This window comes from Equus asinus, chromosome 14 (assembly GCF_041296235.1).
Source record: "Equus asinus isolate D_3611 breed Donkey chromosome 14, EquAss-T2T_v2, whole genome shotgun sequence".
NCBI classification, from domain to species: domain Eukaryota; kingdom Metazoa; phylum Chordata; class Mammalia; order Perissodactyla; family Equidae; genus Equus; species Equus asinus.
In genome coordinates, this window is record NC_091803.1 from 13,890,441 (window position 1) to 13,905,089 (window position 14,649).

The window sequence follows — 14,649 nt, forward strand, 5'->3', positions numbered from 1 at the left end:
TCTTACCAGAAATGGTTTGAGTTTCTCTCCATTAAGTATGATGTTACCTGTAGGGTGTTTTTTGTAGATAGTCTTTATGAAGTTGGGAAAGTTCCACTCTATTCCTAATTTATGAAAGTTTTTCTTTTATCATGAATGGGTATTTGATATGGTCAAATGCTTTTTTCTGCATCTATTGATATGATCATGTGATTTTTCCTTTTTAGCCTGTTGATGTGAGAATTGCATTAATTAATTTTCAAATGTTGAACCAGACTTGCATGCCTTGGATAACTTCCACTTGTTCATGGTGTATAATTTTTTAAAAATACATTGTTGGGTTTAATTTGCTAATATTTTGTTGAGGATTTGCACATCTTTGTTCATGAGAGATATAGGTCTGTAGTTTTCTTTTTTTTCCTTCTTGTAATGTGTTTGTCTGTTTTTTTGGTGTGTGTATGTGTGTGAGGAAGATTAGCCCTGAGCTAACTTCTGTGCCAATCTTCCTCTACTTTGTATGTGGGATGCCTCCACAGCATGGCTGATGAGTGGAGTAGGTCCACACCTGGAATCCAAACCTACAAAACTGGACCACCAAAGCAGTGCATGCAGAACTTTAACCATTCAACCACGGGACTGGCCCTGTTTGTCTGGTTTTGAAATTAAGGTAATGCTGGCCTCATAGAATGAGTTAGGAAGTATTACCTCTGCTTCTATCCTCTGAAAGAAATTGTAGAGAATTGTTATATTTTTTTCCTTAAATGTTTGGTAGAATTCACCAATGAACCAATCTGGGCTTCTTGCTTTCTGTTGTGGAAGATTATTAATTATTGATGCAATTTCTTTAATAGATTTGGACTATTCAGATTATCTATTCCTTATTGTGTGAGTTATGGCAGATTGTGCCTTTCAGGGAATTGGTCCATTTCATCCAGGTTATCAAATTTGTGGGAATAGAGTTGTTCCTAGTATTCCTTTATTATCCTTTTAGTGTCCATGAAATGTATAGTGATGTCTTCTCTTTTATTTCTAATATCAGTAATTTGTATCCTTTCTCTTTTTTTCTTAGTTAGCCTGGCTAGAGGCTTGTTGATTTTATTATCTTTTCAAAGAATTAGTTTTCGGTTTTGTTAATTTTCCCTATCGATTTCCTGTTTTCAGTTTCACTGATTTTGCTCTAATTCTTTTATTTCTTTTCTTCTGTTTACTTTGAATTTAATTTGCTCTTCTTTTTCTAGTTTCCTAAGATTGCAACTTGGATTATTGATATTATATCTTTCTTCTTTTCTAATAAACCCATTCAGTACTATAAATTTCCCTCTACACACTGCTTCTGCTGTGTCCCGCAATTTTGATTAGTTGTGTTTTCATTTTCATTTAGTTCAAAATATTTTCAAACTTCTCTTGTGATTTCTTCTTTGACCTATGTGTCATTTACAAGTATATTGTTTAATTTCATGTATTTTGGGATTTTCCGGTTGTCTTTCTGTTATTGACTTCCATAGTTTAGTTCCACAGTGGTCTGAGAACAGACATTGTGATTTCTATTCTTTTAAATTTGTTAAGGTGTGTTTAGTAGCTCATAATGTGGTCTATCTTGCTGAATGTTCTGTGTGAGCGTGAGAAGAATGTGTATTCTATGGTTGTTGGATGAAGTAATTTATAGATATCTATAATATCCAGTTGATTGTTGGTGGTGTTGAGTTCAACTATGTTCTTATTGATTTTCTGCCTGTTAAATCTGTCCATTTCTGAGAGAGGGGTGTTGAAGTCTCAAACTATGATAATGGATTCAACTATTTCTTCTTAGAGTTCTATCAGTTTTTACCTTGTGTAATTTTTTTTTTTTTAGGAAGGTTAGCCATGAGGTAACTACTGCCAATCCTCCTCTTTTTGCTGAGGAAGACTGGCCCTGAGCTAACATCCATGCCTGTCTTCCTCTACTTTATACGTGGGATGCCTACCACAGCATGGCTTTTCCCAGGCGGTGCCATGTCCACACCTGGGATCCGAACCGGCAAACTCCAGGCTGCCAAGAAGCGAGATGTGCACACTTAACCACTGCACCACTGGGCCAGCCCTACATTTTGTAATTTTATGCTCTATTGTTAGGTGCATACATGTTAAGAATTGTTATGTTTTCTTGGAGAATTGGCCACTTTATCATTATATAATGGCCTTCTTTATCCCTGAAAGTTTCCTTACTTTGATATCTTCTTTGTCTGAAATTAATATAGCTACTCCTGCTTTCTTTTGATTAGTGTTAGTATGATATATTTTCTTTATCCATTTACTTTTAATCTACTTGTGTCTTTATATTTAAAGTGGGTTTCTTTTAGACAATATGTTGTTGAGCTATGTTTTCTGATCAATTCTGAAATTTCTGTCTTTTAATGGGTCCACTTAGACCATTGACATTCAAAGTTATTATTCATATAGTTGAATTAATAGCTACGATATTCATTACTGTTTTCTATTTGTTGCCCTTGTCCTTGTTCCTGTTTTTGTCTTCCACTCTTTTTCTGCTTTTTGTGGTTTAAACTGAGCATTTTATATAAATGCAGTACACACTATAAAAACCTAATGGTTATTGATTTGATTTAACCCAGGGACAGAAAGGTGGTAAGAAGGTGGGAGCTAGCATTTATTGAGTGTTGCTGTGGGCTGGTAGACAAAGACTTCCATGTTTGTTCCCTTTAATTATTTCAAAATCTTTATAACTAGATATTTTCCATTTTAAAGATAAGGACACTGAGGCTCAAAGTGTGTAAAATCTGCTTAAGACCCATGTCTAGGATATGGCTTGTCCATGGCTTGAATCCAGGTCTTTGTGACTCCAAAGCCCATTATTCATTCTGCCGAGATAGGTCATCATTTCCAGAGATTTTTTGGACATAGAAATTTAGGAGTTTGCTTTGTGAAAGGTAAGAACAGATGACCTAATAGGAATCTCAGCTTTGTCACTTTTTCACTTAGGCCCTAAGAAAAAATTTGAAGCTCCCCAAAGTAAGGCCTCAGTAATCAGCTCATCTGAGGAACAAGAAGCTAGAATGGTGCCAAAAGGCCTGACCCCACCAGCTCATTGCAAGGCCTGTCCTGTGGTGGGGTAAGAAGGGCCTAGACACCAGGAGCCACCACCTCAGGAGGCTGGAAATTTCTCCCCTGACGATGAAGCCTCCAGTGACCTGGACCTGGACCAACTCACAGAAGATGTTGGAAAAGAGCCGGACCAGCGAGAGGAGCTGCTGCATAGAGACAACGCAGAGGAGCTCATCATGGCCTTCTTTGAGGAATAGTTGTGTGCTCTTTTCTCCTTCCTGCTGTCTCACCCTCCTTCCCTGGGAGCAGGAGGGACAGCCTCTCAGACGGTCCCTGAGAAGCTGATAAGTGTTGGGGCTGTTCATTGGCCCCAAGGTTAATTGGCTAAATTTGGAGTTGTGCAGTTTATGTGTTAATAAAACGGGCTACTGGTTTAATTGGTTTGGTTCATCTCTAACCAGGTGCTTCCTTTTGGCTTTGCCCCCTCCTCCTCCATGTCAACATGTCACATCATTGTTTCTCGGAGGAGGCCTGCTCAGTATGGGAAGCTGGGAAGGCAGTGACCCCTGAGTCCTGGGAGAAGGACATCGAGACTGGGTTCAAGTCCTGGCTCAGTCACTTACTAGCTATGTGGCCTTAGGAAAAGCACTGTGGCCATTCTGGTTCTTGTTTTCATGCCTCAAGTGAGAACATCTAATACCAGATAGGGTCGTTGATGATGTTTAAATGAAGTGATGCTTGTGAAGCACTTACACGATACCTGCTACTTATTTTCCTTAGGGAAGGAGAATGGTTCGACTGGGGGCAGTCCTTGAGTTTCAGGCTGGCTACAGGGGATTTTTGGGATTATTGTTCCCTGGCCTGAGGCGGTCACTGAACAAAAGTACTGGAGGAGGGATCTTGGCTTTGAGCTATAGATTAGAATTCATTGTGAGCGAGAAGGACAGAAGTTGAAGGGGATGTCAGTTTTCTCCTTAGATGCATTCAGGAAAATTCTCTGGGTACTTTTATTTTGGTGGGTAAGGCTAGGAAGTTGAAGAGGGAACTGGAGCAGATGGCTCGGTCTCAGGTCCCTGGTGGCCTTCAACACCTGCTGGCTTCTGAGTCGTGTGTGTGGCCGGGGTTATTATTGGAAGCTGAGACCCTCTGCACAGCTTACCCTAAGGAAGTTGTCCCTCAGTCCGCTCCTTAGGCCTTGAAGGTAGAGTATAGGGTCTCTTCCTGGGGGCTCCCATGGGGAGGGGGGCAGGGAGGTGCTGCTGGTGAGGTCTAGCTGGAGAGGGCAAGGGAGGCGTAGAGGATGCCGTCACCCTGGGCAGGGAAAGAGAAGGGGGTTAGTCAGTGGAGGGTGAGCTGTCCCCATCTGAGAGCAGCGATCCCAGACCTGAGTGCCCCGCCGATACCACATTCTCTATTCCTTCCACCCCACCTTCTCCAAGCTTCCCTTTAATTTTTTCTGTCCCTAGTCTGAGCTGCTTATCTCTGGTCTAGCTTGGGGTCAGTATATTGTGTTGGGAAAAAAATCAAGATGTGCTGGGGTCAGGTGGCAAGGCATCCAGGGTAGAGAAATGGTCAGGGGGCTCCAGTACTGAGGTTATCTGCTAGGTTAGGACCAGGGTCGTGTGGGATGGTGGGTGAGGAAAGAGGAAAATACTGGGGCACCTGTGTGGGTAGGGAGTGTGTGGGGAAGAAGGAAGACTGAGGTGGACAGTGTGGAGTGATAGTGGTAGGACATACCTTTAGTCTCAATATTCTGGCATTTCTCCTCAGTGTTGTGGAAAGATCCGCTGCATGAGAACGAGAGTGCGGAAAATGTGTTAGAGGCAGGGCAGGAAAGAGTTAAAACCCGCATCTGGTGGTTCTCTTTGTGGGGGGCTCTGCGACCTGCCTGGACAGGCTCAGAAGGTGAACGCAGTGGTGTAGGGTCAGAAGGAGGCTGCCGGGAAGAGGACTGAGAAGCATTTTGTAGTGTAGCCCAGCAGAGGTCGCCGAGTGCCCACTGAAGGGGGATTGTTCTAGTAACATGGCTTTTATTGAAGGGGCAGAGAGAAATCCTCAGGCTGAGCTCCTGTCCTCGCTGCTGGCACTGCCGCCCTAAAATCTGGAGAATGAAAAGCAGCAAAGCTAATCTCAGGTCCTCTGGGTGGGTGCTCAGGCCCTGGTCCCGGGAGGAGACGCCAAGGTTGGGGGGGGGGTGGGAAAGGGTGGAGGGGAGGGAACAACACGGGATAGACACCAGAGGAAGGCAAGTGGCAAGAGTGGGGGAGGCACAGGGAAGAGGGAGCGGTCTGTGGGAAAGGAGAGTGTGGGAATGGGAAGAGAGGCTGGAGAAGAGGAGGAGGTTGGAGGGTGTGAAGGACCAGGGCTGAGAAAGGAAGGGGAGCCCGGCAAGAGGAGAGGAGGCGAGGCTGGGAGCTGAGGAGGGAAGCTGCTCTGAGAAAAGACAGCAGCGGAGGAGCTGGAGGCAGAGGATCTGTGGTCCTTCGCCCAGGTCACAGGGAAAGGACAGACTGGATGACGAGCAGAAAGAGGAAGAACGTGGAAGAGGTGGAGGTGTTTGGGAAGCATGGGTTCAAGGTGGAGAGAAACCAGGAGGCACAGAAGGACAAACAGAAATGGGGACGAAAGGCGGAGGAAAGCGGGCACCAGAGAAAGATGAGGGGGAAGCATTCTGCCATTCTGGGAAAGAATCAGAGAAAGTGCTGGACCCTTCAGTCCACTGTTCTCAGGGTTTTGTTTTTGTTTTTGTTTTTTTTTAGGAGACAGAGCCTCAGGAAGTGAAGGGCCTGGCCTGTTGGGGACACCTGAGGATGTGGACTGGAGAGTCAGGATGGGAGCAGCTGTGAAAGGCTCACTCCTGCTGTTCTCATAGGAAACTCCCTGTTTCCCAAACCAGTGCCCCCTGCCCACCCCGCCCCACCTTGGAGAACAAGCACTCACCTGGCTGGGGTTCTGGCTTTAGTCCGCAGACCTGTAGGGGGATAAATGGGGTGTTAGTGTGCCATCCACGGACGGCATCTCTCCTCCTGCCTTCTCTGCTCCGTCCTACTCTGAGCCCATCCTTGGAGAGACCGTAGCAGCGAGCAGCTCTGCCGAAACCCCTCTGGGAAGGGCCTGGGACTCCGCGCCCACATCTGTTCTACCATTGTCCCCAGCACCACATGAGGAGAGCAGCTCTTCTCTGCACCCTGTACCCCCTTTGCCCTGCCCTCTCTCCCAACCTTTCCCTCTGCTTCCTTCTCCCTTCTTGGACTCCCAGTGCATCCCCCACCCTGCTTCTTCCACTGCTGAACCCTGGCCCACGCACCCCTCTCCTTCCCTCCTCTTGTCACAGGCACCCGTCCCTCCTGCCCTGACAAACCAGCTTCTTGTGCTTTCCTTCTGGGTGGTGGCTGTTTCTTTCTCCCACCTTGTGAACCTCATGACTGGAATCCGTGTTTGCACTGCAGCCCGTTCCTCTCCATCCTCTTCCACTGATCCTCTGCTGTCTCCCCGTGCCCTCTCCCCCGACATCCTCCTCAAGTCTCTCTGCGGTCTTTCCAAGGGATTTGGCCCCTGGTCCACAGACCTCCTCTCCACCACCCATCACCATCTTGGAGGTCTCATCATGCATGGTGACAACCCTCTGAACACACTCCAGTGAACTCCACTCCACTCAGCCATTCCCTGCTCTTTTATTTTTCATTCACTGGGACTGAGAACTCTAAATATTAAGTACTGGTATCATTTTCATGCTACAACTTTCTTTCCTTCCAGCTCTCTCTCTCTCTCTGCTATACCTGTGCTTTGACCTCACTGAGCTCTTGTCCCTTGATAATCCACTCTCTTCCAGGTTATCCAAGCTCCCTGCTGAGCCCTCCACTCTCCATCCTGCTCTCACTAGCTCCTTGGCCTCCTCTGTTCCCCTGTCCTCAGGCCACACCTAGTTGACAAATCTCCAATCCTGGATGTGTCTCATGGCAAGAATGCCATTTGCTCACCCAAAATTCAGTCACTTTTTACTCAGTTACAGAACCTTCATTTTATTTGTAGTGGCAGTGTGCTTCCCTGCAGATAGATGTGGGACATGTGACTAAATTCTAGCCAATAAAATGTAAGGGTAGAACTTTTGGGAAGGCTCTTTAAAAGGACGACAGACAGCTGGGGCATAGCCTTTTTTTTTTTTTTTTAAAGATTTTATTTTTTTCCTTTTTTCTCCCCAAAGCTCCCCCGGTACATAGTTGTGTATTCTTCGTTGTGGGTCCTTCTAGTTGTGGTATGTGGGACGCCGCCTCAGCGTGGTTTGACGAGCAGTGCCATGTCCGCGCCCAGGATCTGAACCAATGAAACACTGGGCCACCTGCAGCGGAGCGCGCGACCTTAACCACTCAGCCACGGGGCCAGCCCCCATGGGGCATAGCCTTTTTATCCTTTCCTCCTCTCTCCTGTTTCCTGCCTGGATTCAGAAATAATGGGCTGGAGTCCTCGCAGCCGTCTTGGACCATGAGGCAACCTTTTGGATAGAAGCCAGTATCCAGGACAGTGAGCAGAAAGATAGGAGCCTGAGTGCATAAGGACAGTGGCCTCTGCTGTCTGCCTCCAGATGGTTTTATATGAGGGGAAAAAATAAACTCAGTGTTATTTAAGCCATTGTTACTTCTGGTCTCTGGTGCTAGTAGGTTTTATGTCATAATTACGATGGTCATCGCCACTCCACATTTATGAAATAGTTTCACATGCTTTCTTCTAGCACTACGGTTAGTTTTCTCCTCGTCTGATTCTTTGATTTCCAAAATAAATGGAATTTGTTTTGGTGCAAATAATGAAGTAGGGAGATAAAATTACTTTTTCTTAGATGGCTACTCAATTGTTCCACCTCTACGCCATTTATTAAATTAACCATATTTCTGCATTGATTGGAAATGCTATCTTTTAACCCACTAAATTCTACATATATTTGTGTCTGTTTACATCCTGCCTATATTTGGGTTTTCCTCTTCCCTTCCATTGGCTTTTCTGTGTATTAATATGACAGTGTCAAGTCATTTTAATTACTGTGGCTTAGTAATTATAAGTGCTTATGCTCATCTGGTGCTTACTCTGTGCCAGGATCTATTCTAAGTGTGTTACGTTCAAGCGTCATAACGACCTCCAGTGAAGTACTATTATCATTCCCATTTTATTGATCCGTAAGTTGAGGCAAAGATAATAGTACCATGTGCCAGGGTGTACCCAGCCGGGGTGTCAGACAGGATTGACTGCAGGCAGTCATATATATTTAGTAATATGTATATATATAATTATATCCACATTCTATGCTCATCACCTCTGTGCTTTAGTATCTGATAAGGCTAATCTAGCCTTGTTGCAAATTTTCCTTAAAATAATTTCAAATCCATTTTGGAGGGTGTTGGGGTATAAATAATCAATGCCTTCAGCCGTGTCCTCTCTGTGGGCTATGAGCACATACATCCAAATTTTTGATGGACATCTCTACTCAGGTGCCACACAGGTATCTCAAACATAACATACCCAAACTAGAGAATCATCGTTCTCTCCAAACGTGGTCTTGACCTCCTTTGTTCCCTAATTTACTTGATGGTTCCATCATAGCTTCATTCACCCACGTTGAAAACAGGGGACTTATTTCCACTCCCTTGCCCCACATCAAGCCCATCACCAGGTCTTACTGGTTTCCCCTCTTAAACTTTTCCAGGATCTGGCCATTCCCTCCATCCGCATGGCCAGGACTGACCCCAGCCTGGCCCACCTCCGGCCCCTCCACCACAGACTGATGTATCTGTAAGGTGAAGCTGAGGTTGCCACTTTGCTGCTTCACGTTGCCTCTGGACCACAGGCTCTTGGGTATGATTTACAAGGTCCTCTCCTCCAGCTGCTGCCTCCTCCACAGCACTGAGCTACTTACAGGTCCCAGAATGGCTTCCTCCCCCTGGATGGACAGTGACCTCTTCCCCACCTTCACCACTTGCCTGGCTAATGCCTTTTTAGTCTTTGAGACTTTTTGAAGGTGTCACTTCCTCTGGGAAGTCCTCCTTGATTTCCCTATCCTTTGTTCCAACCTACCATAGCTCTTTCCAAATGAGGTCCTGAGGCAGCTTTCTCCTCCTTCTCCTTCTCCCTCTGAGTTCCTTGAAAACAGGGCCTATGCTTTATTTACTTTTGTATCTCCAGTTACAAGCCAGGCCCTGGAAAATGGGCACTCAACCTATGCTTGCTGAGCAGAGCCAACTTCCTGTCCCTTCAGCTCTCTCCTTGCTTTTTCCAGGGCTAACCCTCATGAACCAGGAGGTGAGGACTGATGAGAAATGATTGAGTCAAGAGACAAAAACTGGAAAATGATCAGATTGTGGAGAGGGACTGGTCTGGATCAGTGATTCTCAAACTTGATCACACACAGACTCCACTTGAGGAGACTGTTAAAAATGCAGGTTCAGATCCCCAGACCTCGAGCCCAGCAGAGATCTGAACTCTAAGGGCACCTGGGGTCATTCTGATGCACGTGGGCTCTGAGAAACACCCAACTGGGAAGTTTAGGGAGAGGCTGGGTCTCCTGGACCACTTACCTTTCCTTCTTTTCCACCTGAGGTAGACCGTATGTCCCAAAATTGTGGTTTTGAGAACAGCGCTGGTCAGTGCCACCCCAACCACAGCTTCCAGACTCAGGGACTGAGACTCTGAGTTCCTTTTGCCCTCTGAGACACTGAGGTCAGCTGTTATGGTGGTGGCAGTGGTGGTAGGTTCCAGGATGGTCATATTGGTAGCTGAGAAGACATGAGAAATAAGCAAATTCTCCCTTAGGGGTGTGGAGGTATCTGGGTGAAACTATTACATCTCGTTCCCTAGTCTGGGGAATGTTGGGTGTGCAGGGCAACTTTCTGAAACTCTCACACAGGGAGGGGAGTAACAGGGGAAATGCTGAAGGCTTAGAATCCAGATCACTCAGTTTAAGGAGTGATGTCAGCATTATGGTGGAGTGAGTTGTTTGTTCCCTTTGTGTCTCCCCTCTAGTTTACATCCAGAGGCCTTCCATTCACCAACAGAGGATTCCCTACACAGCACAACAGGATGCAGAAGAGATCCAGGCATCTATACAGCTGAAAGTGGGTGGACTGGACCACCGGGAGGCAGTGGAACTAGGGGGGCAACCCCCTCCCCCTCCCCTGGCAGCAGCAGCATTCCAGGGCACAAATCCTCACACTGGCCTGCAACAGGTGCGGCCTGCCCCCTCCCAGTGGACCCAGCCTGCTAGCTCGTGAGTGGTCCTGGTTGGGGTAGAAAAAGGGGGTGGCTTGCACCCTGCCTATCTCCTGGCAGATCCAGGGTGGACGCCCTCTCCCCATCCTGTGGCAGTGGCCAGGTCTTTCCAACAGTGGGGATCGTATACAAAACTCAGATTTTCCTGGCTGGGGCAGGGCTCTCTGACCTGAGTTTTCAACACACACCAGCTAGCACCAGAGACCAGAGGCTGCACTGCAAGCAACAACAAAGGCTCTCCCTGCTTAGCCCCTGTTTACCCCAGCTGTGGCAGATGGAACTTCTGACCAGAGGCTTCAGGAACCACAGCAGAACTGGTGACCCAGCCCCCAGTGGTAGCACCTCTGACGCCAACTTCACCAGAAGTGGGAGCTGCATACAGTTCCCAGAGTCCTCCAGCCCTCAGCAGCAACAGTGACACCCGTGAACCCAGCACCCCTGGCAGTAGTGCAACCAGTACCCCTAGATAACCCAGGAGCAGCAGCACAAGTGGTGCACAGGGCAGCAGCAGCTGAGCCCATGGAGAGCCCGTAGAGAGCCAGTGGAGGAACAAGAGACCGAGGTGACCCCAGAAGCAGTAGAAGTGCTCACAGCTTGTGACCCTGGTGTTGATACTTGAGACTGAAGCAACATCATAAGCAGAAAGGCACCAGCAGCCCCAGAGGCACAAGTGTCACAAGGAGGGCACTGAGGATGCCCCTGGCAGAGGCAGTGGAGGGTGGAAAGGGCAGGCTCTCAAATACAACCAAAAGCAGCCCAGAACCAAAGTAACCAAAGCTGTACCCAAATAAGGAAGGTGGTTACTGCCACAGATGCACCAGCAGAGGATCAGTTCATGAAGAACCACAGTAACAGCAGAACAGAAGGAGAATGACAGCTCCCCAGAAACCAAACTTGAAGTCACAGAAGATTGCAATCTGACTGACAGAGAATTCAAAATAGCTGTCATAAAGAAACTCAACGAATTACAAAAAAAACTCAGAGGGGGCTGCCCCATGGCCGAGTGGTTAAGTTCGCACACTCCACTTTGGCAGCCCAGGGTTTTGCTGGTTCGGACCCTGGGTGTGGACATGGCACCGCTTATCAGGCCATGCTGAGGTGGCATCACAGGTGCCACAACTAGAAGGACCCACAACTAAAAACAAAAACATACAACTATGTACTGGGGGGATTTGGAGAGAAAAAGCAGAAAAAAAAAGAAGATTGGCAACAGTTGTTAGCTCAGATGCCAATCTTTAAAAAAACACAACAACTCAGAAAGACAGTTCAATGAGCTCAAGAACAAAATTAATGAACAGAAAGAATACTTCACCAAAGAGATTGAAACGTTAAAAAGAAATCAAACAAATTCTGGAGATGAAGAACACAATTAATGAGATGAAAAATAATGAGACAGCATTAAAAATAGAGCAGATTATATGGAGGCGAGAATTAGTGAGCTTGAGGATAGAAACCTAGAAATGATTCAGGTGGAGGAGGAGAGAGAACTAAGGTTTTTTTCTTTTTTTTGGTGAGGAAGATTGGCCCTGAGCTAACATCTGTTGCCAATCCTCCTCTTTTTACTTTAGGAAGATTGTCTCTGAGCTAACACCTATGCCAATATTCTATTTTGTACATGGGACACTGCCACAGCATGACTTGATGAGCAGTGTGTAGGTCTGTGCCCGGGATCTGAACCTATGAAGCCCAGGCTCCCAAAATGGAGCATGAGAACTTAGCCACTACACCACTGGGATGGCCCCAAGAACTAAGGTTTTTAAAAAATGAAGAAATTCTTTGAGAATATCTGACTCAGTTAGGAAAAGTAAGATAAGAATTATAGGTATTTAATCTGGGGAGGGAACTGGACAGAAATTCCTCCTAATTACCTCAAAGTAAAAAGACTTTCTCTAAGGCATATAATATTAAAATTGCCAAAAGTCAATGACAAAGAAAAAATGTTAAGGACAGCAGACAGAAGAAAATAACTTACAAAGGAACACCCATCAGGCTTCCAGTGGATGTCTTAGTAGAAACCCTAAAGGCCAGAAGAGAGTGGAATGACATATTCAAAATACTGAAAGATAAAAATGATCAGCCAAACATACTCTACCCAGTGAAATGATCCTTCAGATATGATGGAGAAATAAAAGCTTTCCCAGACAAACAAAGCTGAGGGAGTTCATTGCTGCTAGACCTGCCTTATAAGAAACATGGAAAGGAGCTCTCCTATCTGAAATTAAAAAGCAAGGGTTTACAAAACATTAAGCAAGGAGATAAATAGACAGACAAAATCAGAAAATTGCAGCTCTACCTCAGACTAGATTAGTAAACATTTAATTATAACATGAAAGCTAAAGGGAAAGAAAGCATCAAAAATAACTATAACCAATGCAGTTTGGTCACAAACTCACAACACAAAGAATAATTTGTGACAACAAAAACATAGAAGGGGAAGAAGAAAGGGACAGAACCTGCACAGGCTAATGGAGATAAGAGGCCATCGGAAAAAAGAGTATCTCATCTATGAGATCTTTTCTGCAAATCTGATGGTAACTGCACAACAAAAGAATCATAAAGAGCAGAGTCATAAAGCATAAATAAAGAGAAAATAGAGAAAAACATCACATGAAACCACCAATCTGAAGTGGCAGACAGAAATACAAGGAAAAGAAACAACAGAGGTATAGAACAACCGGAAAACAAAACATAAAATGGCAGTATTAAGCCCTCATGTATCAATAATCATTTTAAATGTAAATGGATTGATTTCACCAATCAAAAGACACAGATCACTCAGTGTAAATCACAAATCACACCGACCTATCGGTGCTGTGACCTCAGAATTGCATTTCATCATGGGATAATAATGGCTAAATTGCAGGATTACAAAAGCAATTTTTTTTTATTGTGGTAAAATGTATGTAACATAAAATGTACCATTTTAACCATATTTAACTGTACAGTTCAGTGGCAGCAAGTACATTCACATTGTTGTACAACCCCCACCATCATCTATCTCCAGAACGTCTTCATCTTCCCAAGCTGAAACTCTGTCCCCATTAAACACTAACTCCCCATTCCCTTCTCCACCCAGCCCTTGGCAACCATCGTTCTGTTTTCTGTCTCTGAATTTGACTACTCTAGGTACTTCATATAAATGGAATCAAACAATATTTGTCCTTCTACATGATGGTTTTAATATATGGGAAAACATCTGTAAAGCACCTAGTGTATATTGAAAATACGTTTTTAAGATTAAATTAATGTATATTGGACTTTAGGTCCTACAAACAGATTACACCTTCATAGAAGTTTAATGCAGCATTAAAAAATTAACATGAGCATCATGGCAGAGTGAGGTCTCTCAGAAATCTTTCCTCTCCAATATACAATGAAAAAAACATCCATACTTCAACAGACGACATCCAAACGAATACAGAAAATGTTGGAGAGATCCATGCAGCCATTCAATGGAGGGCAGAGAGGCTGGAGCCCCTTCGGAGGAGGTGGAATGGGGTAAGAGAAATCTTTGCTCCCTCCCCTAAAGACTGCGAACAGGATCATGGGAGGCCTTCTAGAGGAAAGGAATGAGGGAGGGGATGTTCATTCACAGGAACTTCAAGGATTCCTAAGGGCCCTTGCAGCCTAGAGGGAAGTCTTCTACTGGGGTGAAAGCTTTTGCAGGGGTTGACCGTATCAAGCCAACACCCCAGGAGAGCAGAGCAAGAAAGCCTGAAGAGCACACAGGAGAAAGCGCTCCTACCCCCACCTGCCCAACCCCAGCTCCAGCCCCTGGGGTTTCAGCTGAAGGCAGAGGGCTCAGAATATGCAGCTCTTGACCCTTGCCCAGTGGCGATAAGTGGTAACTGCAACCAAATAATATCAGGATGCGTAAGAACTGAGCCACTGCCTCTAGCAATATAAAACACTATATTAGATCTCCAGACCAGAGAGAAAATGACAGGTATTCAGAAGTCAGTCCTGAGGACGCAGAAATATGTAGTCTAAATGACAAAGAATTCAAAAAAACTATCATCAAAAAACTCAATGAAGTAAAAGAGAATGTAGAGAAACAATTCAACAAGTTCAGGAGCTACTTAACAAAAGAGATTGAGACTATAAAGAAGAATCAATCAGAAATACTAGAGATGAAAGACACAATGGAAGAGATAAAACAAAATATGGATTCCCTGAATGCTCGTGTGGACACCATAGAGGACTGAATCAGCATAATTGAAGATAGACATGTTGGATTGCTCCAGACAGAGGAGGAGAGAGAACTGAGACTAAAAAGAAATGAAGAAAGTCTCTGAGAAATATCCCTCAATTAGGAAATGCAATGTAAGAATTATAGGTATTCGAGAAGGAGAATGGAGCAGAAAGCTTGTTCAAAGA

At 45.1% G+C, this 14,649-nt stretch overlaps 1 protein-coding gene across 2 annotated transcripts in view; it reads right to left on the minus strand.

Moving 5' to 3' along the window:
• Window positions 1-1,185: 1,185 nt before the first annotated feature.
• The window catches only part of LOC106827793 (paired immunoglobulin-like type 2 receptor alpha), a 28,865-nt gene continuing 15,401 nt past the window's right edge, over window positions 1,186-14,649 (minus strand). The window contains exons 3-6 of one of the 2 annotated variants that reach the window (XM_044747557.2): window positions 9,582-9,779; window positions 5,959-5,989; window positions 4,756-4,805; window positions 1,186-4,329 (exon numbers count right to left, since the gene is read on the minus strand). In XM_044747557.2, the coding sequence (XP_044603492.1) occupies window positions 4,325-4,329; window positions 4,756-4,805; window positions 5,959-5,989; window positions 9,582-9,779 (284 nt within the window). In that variant the 3' untranslated portion in view covers window positions 1,186-4,324. The remainder of the gene's footprint in view (window positions 4,330-4,755; window positions 4,806-5,958; window positions 5,990-9,581; window positions 9,780-14,649) is intronic. The other variant, XM_044747559.2, reaches the window with a different exon arrangement.